Source organism: Vanellus vanellus, assembly GCF_965231255.1.
Source record: "Vanellus vanellus genome assembly, chromosome: 6".
In the NCBI taxonomy this organism is placed as follows: domain Eukaryota; kingdom Metazoa; phylum Chordata; class Aves; order Charadriiformes; family Charadriidae; genus Vanellus; species Vanellus vanellus.
The window spans coordinates 65,374,173-65,393,319 of NC_138911.1; the positions used below are offsets into that span (position 1 = coordinate 65,374,173).

The 19,147-nt window shown below is 48.5% G+C and overlaps 1 protein-coding gene across 2 annotated transcripts in view; it reads left to right on the forward strand.

Annotated features, from left to right (window-relative positions):
- The first annotated feature begins 8,735 nt into the window (after positions 1-8,735).
- ASB2 (ankyrin repeat and SOCS box containing 2) overlaps positions 8,736-19,147 on the forward strand; it is a 34,746-nt gene continuing 24,334 nt past the window's right edge. Inside the window, exons 1-3 of one of the 2 annotated variants that reach the window (XM_082484770.1) lie at positions 8,736-9,064; positions 15,153-15,422; positions 17,006-17,110. In XM_082484770.1, coding sequence (XP_082340896.1) covers positions 15,178-15,422; positions 17,006-17,110 — 350 coding nt within the window. In that variant the 5' untranslated portion in view covers positions 8,736-9,064; positions 15,153-15,177. The remainder of the gene's footprint in view (positions 9,065-15,152; positions 15,423-17,005; positions 17,111-19,147) is intronic. The other variant, XM_082484771.1, reaches the window with a different exon arrangement.

Sequence of the window (19,147 nt, forward strand, 5' to 3'; positions counted from 1 at the left end):
TTCTTCGCATCCTGAGCAGTGAACCAATAGCCAGAGATATTTCATAACACTGGTGAAAATTTACACTACCAATCACCTTTTTGTGACAGCAGTGTTTTGGGTCTCACCAGGCACGAATGTGAAGCTTTGCTGGTGCCATGTGCTGGACAGGCTGCCCCGGTGAGTCTGCTGGCAAGTCCATCAAGAGCTGCTGCCTGAAAAAGTAAAATCTTGATGCATGTGTGGGATTTGGGATTTTTTTTTTTTTTTTCTTCTTTGACTGTGTTTTAAAGCTAGCCACAGTTTCCTGTGCAACTTGAACTCGGTGTTCGCGGCATGCCCCGATGTCATTTCCGTAGGACTCAACGTGTCAAGAGGTAGCTTGGCGCGTGCAGCCTGGCTTTCCCCCAGTGCCTGCCTCCCGGTGCCAGCATCCGCCGGGGATGGAGGTCCCCGCTCCGGGTGTTCAAAGCCACATGTGGGTCTCTGCTGGTACACAGCAGGAGGCTGCCAGAAGTTTGACAACAAAAGCCATAAAAACGTGCTATTTGGAGCTCTTGGACTCATCGCTTCAAAATGTCACGGAGATAAAAGAATTTAGCAAGATTCAAATTTGGGTTGAGCGTTACAGGAAAACGGGACCGTTGAGAAGTAAATAATCGGAAAAATATTTGGAAAGGTTGCAAAGTGCCAAGTTTTGAAGATTTAAACCAGTCTTTGTGAGCTGGCAGCATGTCTCTGAGGGGAACAACGTATCCTGCCAGGAGTTTCTTGCAAATGCTGCTAAACGACCACTGTCAGAGTCAGCTGACGGGGTCTATTTAAGCTGACCACTGGCCTGATCGATTTTTAGGTATTGAACAACAGAAAATAAGATTACATCAGAGATTAATCCATGTTATATAGCTGTGACCACAACTAATGTGACAGTCAAGATGTACAGTTGCAGCAGAGAAAGCAAAACCATTTTCGTGAAAAATAGAATGTGTCAACCAAGAAATGACTCAGTCTTTGCAGCATTTCAATAAAAATATCTTTGAGGCTCTGCATGGACCCACCTACACTCATATATAGTGTGAGTAGCTTAACTTGCCTCACAATCTTGAGCCAAAAGGAAATCACTCCTCAAAGGAAAAAATGGTAAACGTGATTTAAGCACTTTTGAAAGGCACTGTGCTGATAGCAAAGCGCTTTGCTATCCGGAGAGCAAGCGCAAAGTGGATGGACAGGTTTCCCTACGCTGGCACAGTAACGTGCCTTGCTCTGGTCCCCAGAGACTGTCCCACCCTGGGGTGGGTGTTTTTTGGCTGAGGAGACCAGGCAGTGCCTGCTGTAGCCCATGATGTGACCGATTATCCTTCCCTTACACCCGAACTGAGCCTGCGTGTGCTCCCATCATCTGCTGAGCCGCTCCCAGGCATCAGCCCCCTCCATTTGGGCTGGACCGGCTTTGCCCTAGTGACCCAGGGAGCTGTTTGCATCCCGTTTCTAATGCTTTGAAACAAACCCCTCTCCTCGCTCAGCTGCCACGGGAGCATCGGTTCCCCACGGTCCCCCAGTGCTGGCTCAGCAGCAGTGCACACTGCCCCGGCGCCCTCAGTTGTGACGAAACGGGAAAAGGACTTCACTGTGAGGTTCAAATTAACAATTTATTTGGACTTCACTCACAGGCCCAATACGTCACCATTGCAAGTTCTGTGTGTACAATGGTGATTACACTACTGCAGTTTAAAAGAAATTAGCGGAATACTCTATTGTGAGCTACAAATGATCCCGACAAGTAACAAAAGAAACCACAAGCACGCTAGATATTAATACCTTAAAGGAGTGCACCAATCACAAACTTCATAGCATGCCATATACCGTACGTATGTTTCTTAGTCACTTACCCTCTCTCAGGTAAGGTCGCTCCATCCCTGGGAAGTTACCCTGTACAGCGTCCTGGACGGGGGGGGACAGATCTCCTACAGGCCAGCTGTATCGTTGGAGGATTCCCCATTTCCCTGCCCAAACCCCGCGGTTTATATTTAGGGTGCAGGATTATGCCTGAGTGGATTACAGGATCTGGGATATTTACCTCTGGTGGTGTGATAGCTAAGTCTCTGCTGCCAATTTGTGATGTCTGGCGCTCAGCATCATGGGAATAGTGGTGGGATGGGACTCAGGGCATTTTGTTAGTTAAGGGCCATTTGGTTTCGGTTCTCATATGCAATCTTGAGATAAGCCCGGGCTGAGCTGTTTTGCAGCTCCCCCCAAGTTCTCTCTGCACAGCCAAGGCATGGCGGAGATGGAGCTGAGTTGGATGACAGCTCCCTGCATCTCACCTATTGTGCTCTGATGCCGGTTTGGCTGGGTGCTCCCATACATCAGTGCATCCCTGATAACAAGCCAGTTTGCACATTACAGCTGGTGGCCCCTCCGTTTGGTGGCCAGCAGCATTCAGCTTTTTCTCTCTCATCCTGGTGACCCTCCCTCTGCCAAATTTTAGCTCCAGGGACACAGGTAGATGGGGACCCTGTGCACCCGGTGGGGACCTACGAGGACATTTCCACAGCAAGGAGCCATGGAGGCTGCCAGCTCCTCTCACCAGAGGAGAGCTCGGCATTGATGGTCACCACCATTATGGCAGGACCGCTGACAGCCCCACCATCCAAGGCCTGGTGAAAACACCCTAACCTTTCCTTATCAGCAAGGTGGGCCTAGATAAATGCCAAAGGACAGAAGCATGACAGCAGCTCAAATGGAGAAAATACATCCTGCTTATCGTTACAGCTCTCAGTAACATCAAGGCAGCTTGGCTGAAGTTCAGCTCTTTACTCCAGCTTTCATCTGTGCTGTCGCGTTTGTTCTCATCTTATCTGTAAAGGTGTTAAACAGATTTTCCATCTCACTTTGTGGTTTTGACACTTGTATGACGTTTGTTGTTTTTTTTTTTTCCTGTGCTCAGGTTTTCCCCAGAGCTATGATCTCCCCACACAACTCCGGAAGCTAAAGATGCTTAGTTTGGAGATTTGGGTCTCCCTGCCTCAGCCACTCTAACTGGTGTCCTCTAGCCCTGTTGTAGCTGAGGAAACCCTGTACGTAGCAAACTACTTCTTTTCTGTGAAAGAATCTGTCCTCTTCTAGGCTTAGGGTGCAAGTTTTAACAGTCATTTAACTTTGCTCTTGAGGAATCGGAGATATCTCACTTTGGTGGGAAAAAACCTCTGCAATTCTTTTCACAATTCCACTCGTTTACCTATTCACACCCTTTTTTAAGATAATCTAGACTGCCATACATAAATTACTACGGTACAGTAATTACTACTTGATACAAAAAAAAAGACAGCAAATACAGAAAAATATTTTTTTTCTGTCTTCTTGCTTTTAGTGATGTCTCTTCCCTCGGTATACTTGTGACTCTCATTGTTGCACCGTCTGCTTCCCAGCTCGGTAGATAGAGTCCAGAAGCCTGCTGAATTAGGTAAGCGCACGGTTATTTTTAACCGAGTTGAACGTTACACGTTCGTATGGCATGTTGTGCAACAGACATACACTGGTGTCATATGACATTCTGTCCAGACACTTGTCCTAAATTTAGCTCTAAATTTAACCTGAGAGATGTAGGGCAAATAATTAAATGTCAGCCCTGCAAACCAAACCTGTTGCATTGTGATTTGATTTGTGAAGCAGGCACAAACCTCTGCTCCTCTCTCCTGTGTGCTCAAGGCAGTCAGTGCAGGACAGCGAAGCTTTCTCGGTGGCAGTATAAAGGAGGGTTCATTTGATCAGGGCTTCAGATATTGTATTTATTACACATGAATTTGACCACACAGTTAAAACTGCACTGGGTAAATGGAGATGATGTTGAAGTGTCCTTTAGCACAGTCTGTTCTGGCTCTTTTCCTGCTCTTATCTGCACAGCAACCGATGATGTCCCAGTCCGGGCTGTCCCATCGGGAGGAGCAGGCCAGTGTAGCACAGCAGGAGTCAATGTGGATGACAGCTTGTCCCCCTGCTTTGAGTTTCTGAGCCCCATGGCAACAAACCCATTTCCAGTTGGGGTGGCCAGAAGCCACCTTCAGCGTTCATCCCAAGCCAGGCTGGAGCCCATCTCTCAGGAACCAAACCCACCTTCTCCTCCTTGGGGCTGTGCACAGGGGGGTCCTGCTCTGCCTTGCCACGCCGGTAGTGCCCACCAGCCTTACTTTAACTCCAAGCATACAGAGAGTCGTAATTCCTTGAACTTCATTGTGCACAAAGCTACAGGCATTTCCACAAGCTGCTGAATTTAGGTAGGGCCATCTATCAGTTTTTTGAGGGCTATTTATTTGTGGCGATAGCAAAGCAAAGACAGATCCATATCTAGAAAGCCTGCTGTTCTCATGTCGTTGAGGGGAGGGAAGGGAAGGAGAGCAATGCAACAGGTCTCATTGCATACAGCAAGCACAACAGCTAGAAACAAATCAGTCTTAAAGGAATTAGAGGGTACCAGAGAAATGCATCAAAAGTTTGTTCACAAACTAGTCCAAGGGATCGAATGGCGAGGTAAACACCCGTTTCATGTTTCCAAAGACTGCTTTAAAAAAACTGTGGAAAGGTTGTTTCCCCATCAAAATTGGTTTCCCCTTTCCATCATTGCTGTTTTGGAGTCGCTGTTTTTCCCAGGACCTTTGGTACTCACAGCAGCTTGTGTCTCTTGTTGCCGTTCTCATCCTCCTGCTCCCCTGCAAGAGCCTCGGAGCAATGGGGTTGCAGCAACACCTCTGAATTTTGTGGATTTTGTAAAGGTCAAGAAAAAGACAAAGCTTTCATTAGAATTCTTACTAACATACATTATAAGATAAGATAAATGATATTTGCACAGCAAAGAGTCACTAAAAGATAATGTTTATGCTTTCCCTCTTCCTCCAAGGAGCATGCATTTGTTTATGTAGTCTTTGGGTTGTGTTCGCTTCGTATTAGCATTTCACATTCCCTCTGACTGATTCCTCTTTCAGTTTGAGCCGATGGATGTGACCTTATGATGACATTTGCAGAGAGGCAGTGACTGGGGTAGCTGTACGCTCTTCCAAAGCTCACTGGCGGGGCAGGTCTGGGCTGAGTCATCAGATACCTGAAATAGGGCATAGGACCCCGGATACTGCGTGTTCCCCTTTGTGCTCGTCTCCTATTTCCAGAGGAGTGTGGACTCCTTTTTGTTTGCATCCGAAAGGTAAAAGTTTTCTGCGAGGAGCCACCGTGCAGAGGTGGAAGTTGTACACTGAGCCGAAGCCCACCCTGAGTCGGGGGCGTGAGTCCAGGAGCCGTTAGCACGGGATAAATTCCTCCAGAAGGGGGAACTGTGTCCTGAGGAGAGTGATCTCAAAACACCTACTTCTTTGCAGCGCTGAAGTACTTAGGCAGCAGAGTCAGCAAGAAGTCATGCATATTGTGTTCCCTACCCCTGGGCACGCGTGACATCCCGCGACATCCCGCACCTTTTCCCATACAAGTGCCTCTGGCTCCGTGCCTCTCTCAGGGTGCTGGGGCCAAAGCAATCATTAGTCCCTGCAAAGGAAATTGAAACCATCTTCCCCCGTGGGAGTTTCTGTCTTCTCGTTATTTGGACATGGGTTGTGTAGCAGGAGGCGCGGGAGGGTTTGCTTTCGGTGCTGGTGGTTACATTTAATCTTTGGGAGTCTCTGACGGAAGCACGGCGCGGCGACACTGAATGCAAAGCTCTGCTCGCTGGAATGGGATTGCAAAAGGTTAGAGAGATGTGTGCCCGAGGTGCGTGCGCTCAGTGAAATACGCCACCCAAAACATCTCGCTGTCTTTTCTACAGTAAGAAAGTTCAGACAAGATATAAGTAACACGGGAACGGTTCCAGGTAATTGGGGCAGAAAGCAGTGTGCTGTTCTGTGGCAAAGTATTACGAGGATTTTCTGCCCAGGGACCGTTACTGTCACAACTAATCAGTATTTTCTTCCTTTCAGAACAGCCACCCGTGAGCCAAGTGTTGGGGTGCAGCAGAGTTACTCATCGTTGGTACTTATATGGACAAGGATACAGTTTGTGTTCATGTCCGTTCTCACCTGCATTTCGTCATGTTTTGGCACATCTGAGGCAGCTCTGCACACACAAAGAGTCTGTTACAAGCTCATTGGACTACCGGGATGCACAAATGAACTTTGTTTTTTCCCCAGCCTCAGTTGCCTGATTCAGTTTCGTCTTAAAACAAAACAGCACTTAGTAGAGCTGAAGGGCTACTTAATTCAACTAACGGAAATTGAGGCTCTGAACAAACCCAAAACTTAAGGAAATGCGAAGTGAGCTTTCCTAATCTGACTTCTGCTCACTATTTTGAGGAAACATGAAGAATAAAGCAAATCTTGCTGTTTATTTCCCCGTTTATTACTTTCATGTGGTCATCCTTCCCTGTCTTCTCTCAGATTCAAATCTCTTTTATTGTGCCCTGTCTGTGAGACCCTAGCTGACTCCTCCGTCAGCATGAGTTAGCTTTTTCCACCATTTTCTATTTAAAGAGAAAGCAAAAAGAGCCAATATGCAGTGTTTGAGTTTGAAATCTGTCCTGGAAGATGGCGTAAATTTATCTACTTATTTTTTCAGGTGACATTTTATCATCTCTGGGAATGTCTTGGGGTTCAGCTGAGAATGCAGATCCATAACTGCGCGCGCCCCGGGGGAAATATTAACAAATCTGATGCAATGCTAATAAATCGTAATGATTGTTATTATTATGCTTTGGATGTGTTGTAATAGAACCACAACATTGTTTTATTGCAAAAAAAAGTCAACCCCCAAATGTATGATTTCATTCCTGTATAGTAATATTTCTGTAATTAATATTTCAAACTTCTATGAGGTCTTCCTCTGTGGATACCAAAGAATTTCAAAGATACTAATTAAATAAGGTCTTATTTGGTAATGTCTATCCATATAAGTAGTCTTGTTGGCCTCCCATCTACAAGGAATTTTGGACTCTTCCCTAAAGTTAATGCGTTTGATTATTTCCACTTCACTAGTGTAGAAAATGAGACACAGAGGAGTTAAACGATTTACTCAAGACAAAACAGAGAGGTAGTGGTATCTGAAAATAGATCTTCTGAAGCAGAGTCCTGCACTTTTATTGGAAAATGGTGCAGCAGCATTCGTGGAGCTCCAAACACATCAAAGGGGTTCCCCGGGGCTTTGCAAGGAAACCCAGGAACGTGGGAGGGAAGGGAATTGCAGTGTGCTTGGTGTGAACGGCATGGGGAACCACCTGCAACGTTCACAGCTGATGGGACCTTCAGCCCCAGTATCTTTTTCTGCACTCAAACAGTGCATCCTGAAAGACATAGGCACCCTTGCCTCTGCCATATGTGACTCTGCACCGCAATATCCGCATTTTTCCTTGAGCCCAGTGGGACATCAAGCCGGTCACAGGAGTGCCAAGGGTGTGGATCCGATGAGACTGACAAAAGGCAAGCAGTAGTGTTAAATGTGGGAGATATTCACTCTTGGTTTTAAGCCAAGGCTGGTTAAAATCTTAAAGTAATATCAGGAAAAAAAGTACTGGGTGTTGCTTAAAAGTCTCAGAGGGTTGGCTGGTATGTTTTCAAGGGCGCAAGAGTTTCATGCCCTCTTGGTGACTACATCCAGGGCTCCTTTGCCTGCCACAGTACCTTCTGAGTATCCTTAACTTTGGAGAAAACAAGAGCCCTAGCACTAGTTATGAGGGGCAGATGGTTTTGCGGGCAGCAGAGAAGGTGGACGTGTCATGTGCTGTCCATCCTGTCATGCTGGAGCAAGTCGGATCGAGGAGCAAGCACGGAGAGGGAATGATGCTGCTCCTGAAAGACCCTAAAAGCAAAGCAGGTGAGTTGGGAGGGATCACCTATTAGTGGATGATATGGTCTTGCTCAATTGGTTCCCTTTAAGATCGCTCTTGTTAAGCCTTACCCAGGGGGTGTTTATGCGCTGAGAGGGTGAGTACAGACAGCCTGAGGCTTGACAAGGTACTCGGGAAGGAAACCAGACCCGTAGCAATCTAGGCTTTATTCTCTTTTTATGCAACGTTTTGCCATGGGAACCAGTGAAGCAGGAGCTGAAGGAAAAAGCAGAGGCATCGTTTTGATACTGTATTATACTGTTTCCCTTCATTCATCGTGTTAGCTGGACAAACCCACAGAAACCTTCCCAAACAGAGTATTATCCCCACGTTCCAACTAATCCAACAGTGAAAATTCTCCTGTATGTGCCTGACTGTTTTCTTCTAACTCATCCTTGGATCAGTGCTATCTCTCCCTTGGCCAGCTTGCCCTCTGCCAGATGTGGGGAAGATGGCTACCATTTCACATTAATGGCCTCGAGGAGTCTGAGAGAGGGTCTGTCCTTCACATTTACACGGTGCGAGAGCAGTTCTTTTCCAGTAGTAAGCTCTTACAAATACTACTTGGAACAGGTTCACAGCTGCTTTTGTCATCTTTTGGAATCCTGAAGTCTCAAACTTGCAGCCTTAAAAATATACGAACCACTCTAAAACATCAATAAATTATACCCACGTAATGTTTGCCTGTTTCGTTTAACAAGCAGCAGCTAAGAGAAAAGTAAATTGAGCTCCCTTCTCCCCAAGTAAATAAAACTCTCCAGGATAACATATTTTACTTCAAAATTATAGGGCAATTTTTTTTTTTTTTCTCTTTAGGTTCCAGAAACATGTCCATATATGGTCTTCTTGTCAGGGACAATAAATAATGATGTAATAGAAGGGTCAACTTTGTGTCATTTAGCTACAGGATGCTTGATGAAGTGAAGTTCTTCAGATAATGCAACAAAGAAGAACTTTAGGATGGATAAAAGTTTCTGCCGTGCATCTTCAAACAGGAAATCTGAGATTCAGAGCAACTTATATTTTGGCTTGTATTCGCTGATCATGGGGTGATCCAGAAATAAACTCCAGGCTTCAAAGCGAGAGTGTTTCAAAGCTGTCCTGCAGTTGATCGAAACATCCAGGCAAAGCAGGGAGATGAATACCAGCGAGGATTTTCTGAATTAAGACTTAATCAAGGAGATAACCCATTTCAACAGTGTTATTATCCTATTATTTCAGAACAAAAAGGTAATGCAAATATGCATGTTTTGAACTTATTTAGCATTTTCAATCTGCCACTTTGTTATGTCTATGCAAATATTTATTCCTATAACCTAACACACTAATGCAGTCTTGGAGTTTTGTGGTTTGCTTTTGGGTTGGTTTATTTTTTTTTTCAAATAAGCCATAAAACACTCACTGGTGTTAAGCAGAACTGTAGCTCTGCCATTTCCTTAATTTTCTTTTAGTTGCAGGTGATGTTTATATGTTTGTCCCTAGAATAACTTGCTCAGAAATAATTGTCGTTGCTGTTACAACGTGCTAAGGTAACAATGCAGTCTGTAAGTCAGAGTGTGCAAGAAAAAAAAAATGACATCAGCAGATGATTTCTTTAATTTATAAATTTCTAGTTGGTATGACACAAAGCTAACGTTGCACTGAATGCTGCGTGAATTAATGCTTTCTGAAAAGAAACACAAGCTTGCAGGTGTATGCATTTCCAGTAAAGAATTTGCACAGAATCGTGATTTGATGGCATCATAACATATGCCAGACTCACAGGTGACCTGTTTTGACAGCTGGGACTGGACAAGGAGATTTGTTTGCTCGGAGGATTCCTTTGGGAAGCCTGGCTTTGCTTCTTCTGCACTGGGCTAGAACTTGAGTGGTTTGCGCGAGCTGTCATTACAAAATACATTCGCCTGTTGCCGCAGCTGGACAGCATGAGGTGGTGTTGCCCTAACGCCCCGGCTCTGGCAGATCTGAGGGGCAGTGCAATTTTTCTGTTTTTCGAAAATCATTTGCTTCCCAGCAGCAGCCGTCCAATGTAATATCCTTTCAGAACTGCAAAGATTTATCTGGAAACTGCCGTAAAATACTGCAAAACCACGAGTACTTTAAGGGCTGCAAATTGGTCTAGTTGCTATTGCCAGCAGAGGGTCTGGCCTGAGAGGTGCCGCAGTGAGAGCTAAAGCGGAGGTCCGGCTGACGGTGAAGACTTCCAGCCGTGCTTACCTTCCCCCTGCCTGCGCTCCTGCTGCTCTCGGAAGTCAAAAGGCAAACCCGCGGGAAGGCAAACGCGTATCTGCGGACGCCGGAGCTCAATCATTCCTTGCAAAAAGCAAACCGAGCAAGCCGCTCCTCTCCTCTCTCTTCTGCAGCCTCCAAAGAACTTGGTTTTGTTTTTAGAAATGCGGTTTATCGCACCCTGAGCCATAAATACTGAGGTCCCGTATTGAGTTACGGGCTGACTGGGGTAAACTCAGTGCAAAGGCAGGCAGAGTCCCCGGCTCTGCTCCCTTAATGACCTTGTCACTCACCTGCCACCCTCCCCTGACAGCAATAAGTAATTCTGCTAATTCTGCTGCCTGGGATCTATTGAGGGAGGACAGGCAGCCGTGCTAAGCTTTTCTTTAAGGAGGTGCTATCAATGGGGACCAGTTGTTTCAGATGCTAATGGTATTGAAGAGCGCGGTTCTGCACGTTCAAAGCTAGCTGTAATCCTCGTTGTTTATTTACGTTGCATCAGGGATCAGAGGCCCATTCTCTCCAAACGCTTTCTGTTGACAGAGCTCGTAGGCCAAATATAATAGCGACCTAATTGCGTTTGTCTGTGGCTTTTGCTGTAGCGTGAGTGGTTACCGACAGTCGCTGTGGTACCTTCGGCTTGGCAGGTCTGCCAGGTACAGCTGCTCCTCAACGTGGGGCAGAGGGTCACAGCCTGGCCCTGCCACAGACATCTCATTTCTCACCTTACCTTCTGGTCACTGGGCACAGCTGAGGTCCCTCTGCGCGGCACAGGCGCGATCCCTACATCTAAATAAACTTGCACTGAAATAGGGATGGCAAAACTAAGGAACAGGATCGGGCCCTATGTGGAAATGATGATAAATTTAGATCCAGAAGGTCTTGTCAGACTGAGCTATTAAATGGCAGCGCAGGCAGCGGTGCCCGAAGATGTGTCTCTGCCAGGAGAGACGGCTGAGGGAGCCATTCAGGCCTGAAGGCAAAGCGATGGCTAAGAAATAATAAGGGCACTATACCCACAGCTTTCAAACTCACATTCTGCTCTTACAGCACGTGCGACGCTGCGTGCACGGCGGGCTCTTGGGCTGCCAGAGAAATGCAGGGCACAGCCAGACAGTAAAACCTCCCCCCAAAACCCAGAGTTAGGGTGAAGAGTAAACCCAGCAATCAACTTCTACATCTGATTCCAATACTTTAAAGCTACGGTAAGCAGGCTTACAGCAAGCAAATAGGTTCAAGCTGCATTTAGAAAGACCACTTTGGCCGGATCTTACTTACTCAAACTGGTTCAACCATTCCTAGCAACCAAGACTGATTGTTTTTTTCACACCTTCATCACAGCAGCTTATCGCTTATAGCGCATTCATCTAGTGGGCTTTCGTAAGGTTGTGGTAGTTCACCACTGGCCACAGATGGTGAACTTGGTCCTGACGTGTCAGCTGAGCCAGGGTAAGTCCGGGCAGCCACAGCAGCGCCAGGTGACGCCACCAGGCTCAGCTGCTGCCAAGGAAGGTTCAACTGAATCCAGCTGTGTTGCATTAGCCTCCAGCTGAGCACATGTGCTCGGCCCGGTACCGCAGCTCACCTGGATCACTGGGGCTTGCCACAGAAACAACTTGAACCAGTGACTGAGCCCCCTGGCTCTGCAGCTTCAAACAAAAGCATCTCCAGGTGGAATGGGAGGGTGATGGCTCAGCTCGGCTCAGCTCAGCTCAAGGCCATTGCTGTATGGAGGAGGCACAACATGTGCCACCTGCCAAACTCGGACACACCACGCAGGTCAGTATGAGGTGGGGAGATGGGCAGAGGGAAGCAAGAACTGCCTGAAGCTCAACTGGAGCCATCTCTGTCAGGAATCAGGAGAGCCAAGGCTGTCCTTGGCTATCAGGACGGACTCAAACGCTCCTGCAGCCCCAGGATGTGACCCTCACACCTTCATTGGGGTTGTGCCAGGTCGATGAGCAGAACTGAAAGCTTTGTCTATTTTGGGCCCCACAATGTTTCTCCTGCGGGATGAGTCAGTGGTGGGAGCTGCAGCCAGCACCGTTGTTTCTGCACTCCGTGGGACTCCTGTCAAAATATTTAGATTACTGAGGATCACCAATGTGCAGGGGAGATTCTCCCTTTCTCTGAGAGTGGGTGGGACCCAGTTAACCCATACAAAGAATAAGAGGGTGAAATAGGAGTGATCCCCAAACTCAAAATCTTCCTTTTCCCTCCCTGTGCCTCAAGGAGGTATGAAAACAAGGACGGAGGGGAAGATGTCCAGAAGTAGCCTTTGTACCTGGATCCATTGGGGATTTAGCGAAGCACCTAAATCAGTTACCCCCTCTGTGCTGGAGAGCAGAGTCACATTGGCAGTGGTCTTCTGTATGCTCCTCAAAGCCCTGACTGTCCACGAAGGGACTCCAACACCCAACTCAGAAGCATGGTGAGGCTGGACCCACTGCCCACTCTGTCTCCTGTGCTGTCAGGATGCCAGTGGTGGGGCTGGGGAGGATAAAGAAGAGGGATCTGTGCCCCATGCTCCACTGGCACAGGTTGCCATCGGAAAGGAGCACTTATTTCTCCCATTCTTGCCTCCTCCCAAGAGTCATTGTGCATCACCTCCATTAGGAGCTTACAACCACATCCTGCCCTCTCCATTAACTGCTTAATTTAAGTCTCTGAGTCACCATCAGGGCCAGGTCCCTACATTTAGGCATTGCAGTGCTGGATGCTGCAGACAAGCCCTCTGACTCCAGCCCGTGGGTTTCACGCATCCGCAGCGCACTGGTGAGTACTGAGTTAGTATGTAGGCTGATGGGACTATGAAAGTCCTGCCCAGCATGCCAGGGGCTGAGCAAGCCAAGCAGCAGCAGAAGCTGCTGGGAAAACAAAGCTGTGTCATGGTGCTGGGCCAGGCATGGGCTGGAGCACAACCAAGGACAGGTACTGGAGTGGCTGGGCACGGGGTGGGTAGCAGCTCCGTATGGGACCTATCAGCAGTTTGATGCCTGGTCTTGGTTCTTTGGGACGCTGAGGGTCATAGCAGAGCTGAGGCACACCAGCTCTCACTGAAGGAGGTAACCAAGAGCAGCCATGAGAGATCTGGCTGAAAATAAAAAAAAAAAAAAAAAGAAAACCCAGCAAAATAGTGTTGCATTATTTACAGCAACAGAAGGATTTGTTTTGGCAGTTTTCATAGCTGTAAATTACATCCTTTGTTGTTATAAGTGATAATGTCAATCTGAAATCTGCTGGGCTTCCCTTTATCCTGTGCTTTTCCCACTTCTTCTGGGGTGTGCTCGGAGCCTGAGGTGGCCGTTGATGTGAGAGATATCACTATTTCTGAAGTGAAATGCTTAAATACAGTATTTTAAGTTACTTATGGCTTGATTCAAGCTCTTGGAGTTTATTTAAACTCTATACTCGTTTCTTTTTTAAAAATTATCGTTGAAGAAACAAACATGAGTTTCTTGACGTACAAAGATACGTCTCTGTTGCCATTTGGGGAGCTACCATTTCCTCCAGGTCAGGACCGTCTCTTGGCAGTGCACGCAGCAGTGGGGACTGCTAGAGCAGGACGATCTCCTGGCGTGAGGCTTGTGGTACGCTGGATCCCGTTGCCATTGACGTGGGTGCCAGTCCCTGGGCGGCCAGGCTGCCCCGGGGGCAGAGTCCCAGCAGCTGTAGGTGGAAGAGCAGCTGAACGCTTTGCTCCTTCATCGGTGCCCAGCATGGTGGGAGACAGGTTCTGAGCGGTGGGAGGCAGGTTCTGAGCAGCGGGAGGCTGGGTGGCTCTGCCAGCCTCGTGCGGGCGGCTCTGCCGGGTGGCCCGGCCTGGCTCGGCCCGTGGATGGGCAGGGCAGGGCTGTGGGGAGCTGGAGACCAGCCCTGCTGTGGCATCACTGGGGCAGGGACTGACAGCCCCCAGGGTGGGCTTTTTTGGCAGCCCCATTGGTGCGCTCAGCCAGCCCCTCGCCTCTCTGCGCCTGCGGGATGTGCCTCCACAGCACCTTTCTGTTAGCTCCCCGTCCTGCCCACGGGCAGCCTGTACCTGTTGCTCCTCATCCCAGCGTTCTCCATTATTTTACACAGTTCTCTCTCCCTGGTGTGCTCATAAAAAGCAAACCTAACCCCCCTTGGCTGTCGTCTTCTTAAAAGAGGCGAGCTTGTCCATCTCCTGCAACGAAATAAGCACTTGGCTCTTGAACATTGGTGGCCAGAGTGCTCTCTGGCATCTGGATGAGATGCTGCTAAAGCGTCAAACTGTTCATGGCGTTAGTACTTTCCTTTCACTGCTGGAAATACTGCAGTATTTTGGATTGTCTTTGTGTTTTTTGAGTCTGTGCTGCGGTGATGGTTCACAGTCATTCTGTGATTGCAGAGTGTGGCCTGATGTTTTCCCCTTCTCTCATTTCCAGCTCTCAACCACCCGTTTTTGGAAGAGAGTCTGACCATAAGTCTTAAAGCTCATGACCTTGAACTTTGTTCTGTGAAACGCAAAAAGCAGAAGTGAAACTGGGCAGTGTTGTGTTGCTCCCCTAGCTGAGTGAAACAAAGAAAGTCACTTCAAAGAATAGCTTTGCATGTTGCTTGAGAGATCTCCAGATATGGTGGAAAAAATTGCATCGTGAAGTCTCTTTATACTTTGTGGCAGGGAACTTGCCCTTGCAGAAAACCAGCAGACAGGCAAACCTCTTCCCTTACTTTTCTGCAATTAGAGCAAGAAATAAAACCAAAAAAAAACCAACGAAAAGTGACGTTTCTCGTCATTGTCCTCAATAAATTCATTTCAAAGCTGTATATCTTTAATCTTAGAGGGATTTCCTTTACCTATTTTTCCCTTGAACTGAGATAACCAGAATAAGTAGATAAAAACTTGCCTTGCTTGCAGCAGCTCCCTTCCCTTTTTCAAACACCAGCTAAATCAGTTATTTCTATGTGACAGAAAGCACCTTAAGTTCATATAATGTTCTCTCTCTGGTGAAGGATTTCTGAAGGGTTTTCTGGTCAGTCTAATCAAGAGGCAGAGCTGAACAAAAGCACAAGGTAGTTGAGTTTCTTTCATTTTCCCGCTTTTGATGATCACAATTTCCTTTTACAGGAAAGCAAAAAAAAAATAAAAAAAAATGGCTACAACGGCAGCAAATACTCAAAGACAAACGATAGGCTGCGAGGAGTACAGTCTGTACAGTAGCTTGAGTGAAGACGAGCTTATAAAGATGGCCATCCAGCAGAGCTTGGAGGAGGACCCGGCGGGTCAGCCAGCTGCCCAGAGCCACCAGAAGTCGATGGTGGCGGGTCCCAGCGAGGCAGCCGTCCCCAACCGCGCCAGCAGCCACAACCCGCCCTACCACATCTACCCGTGGCAAAGGTGAGTGCGCCGCGCCATCCCTGCAAACACCCTGCCCGGGAACAGCAAAACAGCTTCCCCGGTCTAAACACGTGCTTTCTAATTAGCTTCGCCCGGCGGCTGCTCTGCGAGTCTGTCATTAGTTTGAAAGCCGGAGCCTGCTATAAATGCGATGAGGTCAACAATTTACGCCCCCACAGCAAAATGAGAATTTGCTTGATGTTGTCGGTTTTAAGCAACAAATGAAATAAGGAAAGGGGCGCCGCTACGAGCTCTCCTGAGCGACAGGAGCCCTGCCGAAGCCAGCGGCTCCTTTCCCCCACAGGGGCACGCTGTACGCCGAGCTTAGCTTTCGCCTGAGAGGGAGCACAGCGTTTGTTATGGGAAAACATAGGAGAGAGGCCAAAAATAGGCACATAAACCAGCGTGAGCTGGCTACCTTTTAGATACCGCAGTCTTTAAAGGAGGTAGTAATTTCAGATCAGAGTCTGACCTCAAGCACACCGCTCCCAGCCAAGAGCGGCTCCAGACACCAAAGCGTGGTGGCGTCCCCCTCCCCCGCGATGCTGGGCTGTGGGTTACAGGGACCTGCTGACAGCTTCAAACCCAGACATTGTTCTCCTTTCATTTTTTAAATGGCAGATTTCTCAAGGGGGGGGAGGGAGGGGGGGGTGGGGGGGGGAGAGGGGCAAGGTTAAAAAGTCACCCCCAAACCAAGGAAAAATCTCCTTTTAAACCGATATTTTTTAATAAGCTGAATTTTTGTTCCTCCTTCTTTCTCATAACTACACTGTCCTCACTCACTACCACCGGTGATTGTTTGGTTTCCAAGGCTGGGAAACCGGGGACAGTTTGATGAGCAGTAAGCGTGTTTCGTCGCTGCGGAATCGGGATGCTGTACGGCAGGCTGTCCCACTCCCACCAGTGGTTGTGGCTTCCCCCTGTTATTACCATGCACTTGCACTGTCAGCTCTGCTGTGGGGACCCGATGTGGGGGAAAATATAGGCTTCCCTGGACGTTTGGTCCTGTCCTCCTCGGGGGGGTCCTTTGGCACCTGCTATTTTGGCAAAGGGCAGCACCTGCAGTTCTGTGCACTAACCCGTCCTGCCTCTGCCTCAGCCCAGCAGCTTTTGACCTCCCACCAGAGAAAAAAAACAACTTGTAGCTCCAGATCTGTAGCGTTGCTGAACTCTTCTGCCACCTGGGAGAGCCGGGCTGGAAATGGAGCTGGCACCCGGGGGTCCTGGGTCCTCCTCTGCCCCCGTCTCCAACCTGCTTGCGTGGCACTTCGGAGGTGATGAACGTCACCTCGCCTCGTGCCTGCTTCCTGTGCGGTGGCGGTAGGGTTAACCTCACTGTTGTCTTATATGGTCATTTGAATCCCCTGACGCTTCCTCAGAGGGCCAAAAATAATCTCAAGCCGAGTGAGCAGCTGAATCCAGCGCCGAGCAAGCCTTGGCCATCTGCTTTTCTTCAAAGCCCTGACCGGCAGGCTTGCTCGCTCCGTCTCTGTGGATGTGTGTCTCTGTTTCTGCCTCAACATGACCTGTTTCTCCTATTCGGAGTATTTCTCCTTATTTCATTCATGTCATCGCCACTCCAGATTGGCGGCCCAGCCGAGAGGCCGTTCTCAGCCGTCCAGCTCGGGGGCAGCCTGGGGGGTCAGGCGAAGGTACGACGGCAGCCCGTTCAGCACATCCCAGCCCATGTAAGTGCCTCCCTCTCCCTCTCCCGCTTTCCCCTGCGGTCGAAACAAGCCTTGCGACCCACTCTCCCCCTCAGCCAGCTCTTCTGGGTGGCGATGGTGTCTGCTGGGGGGAAACGGTGGTATTCATCTGGAGGAGTTCGCGATCTGTTTAGAGGGGTCTCGCTGATACCTGCACCGCACCCTCGCTGCCTTCCCGCTCTTCTTTCCCACCTCCCAGCTGCCCCGGACCGTGCCCAGGCTCTTGCTGGTGACCCACCTCAAACCTCCCTTGTTCTCTTCTCCCTCTTCATCCCTCCTCCATCCCTCCAGTGCACGTGTCCTGGGGACTCGGGGTCATTCAGTAGCTCTGAGGTGACAAGGACAGCAGGGAAAGGATGCCTGTGCTGTGGTTTATTTATATAGGTTGGCTCCCGTATCAACACAGTAGATGAGGCAGGCAGGTGCTGATAGTAACTCCATTGGTATTAAGTTCACGGTTCAATGGTGGGGAAGAGTGGGGAAAACCAACATTTTATCGCAGTGTATAAACAGGGTGAGAAAGTCCAGTCCTTCAAAATAAATATTCTATAAATGCTCCCATAAATGCTGTGCCTCTTCCCAGCAATACCTGCACTGTCCTGCCACGCTGAGGAGGGCTGCTGGGGAGCCGTACCACATCTTACCTGCCCAGGGAGGAAACTAGCTTGACTGACTTTGATCCTGCTGGCCACGTTTTGCTGTTGGCAGAGACTATCCATAAGCTTAGGTGAACACAGTCATGGATGAGGAAAGCAGACAGGCAAAGGGGGTAGCCCGAGCTCTGCCCAGTGTCTGTGTGTGGTGGAAGCGTCTGGACCATGAGGGGCTTATTACAGCTCTCTGCGAGGCTGAGTAGGTGTGCACGCACTGGCCTTTAGCTACCAAATGAAGAGAGGAGACAGTTGTAGGCAGCACTTCTCTGCGTCCTGCAGAAAACTCTTCCCTGCCTTTTTTAACTACCCAGTTCAAATCCACTTTGTTTTATCCATCTTACAAACCCCTGGATGCGTAGTTGTAGTGGTTACCCCTCCACCACGCTTCTTCCTTTCATCCCTCACCCAGCTCTCCCCCACCTCACCCTGCACCCCGGCTGATCCAGACTCCGTCCATGGCTCTCCACTGACATTGCCCTCCCTGACTTTTTGAAAACCTCTTTCTGCTGACACATGAAGCCTCCCTCATCCCTGTCAGCTGCCAGCTCCCCTTGGCCACACTGAAATTGCATCCTCTCATTAAGTGCTCTGCACACCTTGCGCGCCTCTCTCTGCTCTGGGTGCAATGACTGGAGGGCAAGCTTTTCTTCTGCATCAGTAGCTCAATAGACTTCAGTCCACAAGAAGGCTGATAAACTGGCCCTTCTCTGCTGCCAGGTGAGAGCAAAAATGTGGCTGGGAAGCCACAGGGAGAGTATGGTGGCATGACTGTTTTATAGCCCTGGTCTCATTGCCAGGCAGGGATGATAGTGGGATTCACCTGGGGAGATGTCCTTTCACGCTGCCTGCATCTCACCAGGCTGACAGGAAAAGAAGGAGCTTCCTGAACCTTTCTGTGCTCCACTGAACAGCTTCTGCAGAACTCCGGACTGACCCCACCATACATCTCATCTACAATAAGTATTTATTATCTTGGCTGCTGGCCTTAGCAATGCAGTAATTCTTCTGACTTGCCTATAAGGTTAAGATTTCACCAGATCTTCAGGCTTTCGCCATAGTTCTACTACTAGTTTTTTCTATATCTGAGGAAATCCAAGCAGCAGAATGTGTTGGGTTTTTATAACAGCCAACTGCGAACCAGGCAGAAAACAAGGATTTCACATGGAGATTCGTTAAACTTTCTGTACTCATCTGGAATTTGCTTGGCCAAAGCATTTACAGCCTGGTCCAGCAAACCCCCTCAAGTTACTGAGGAATCATTTAAGGTCAAGGAGCCCGACAGAAGTTTGCTTCATTCAACATCTGAGGGCTTAAGCAAAATAGTAAGTGATTCTTCACACATTTTTAACCCTACCACAGAGCTGAG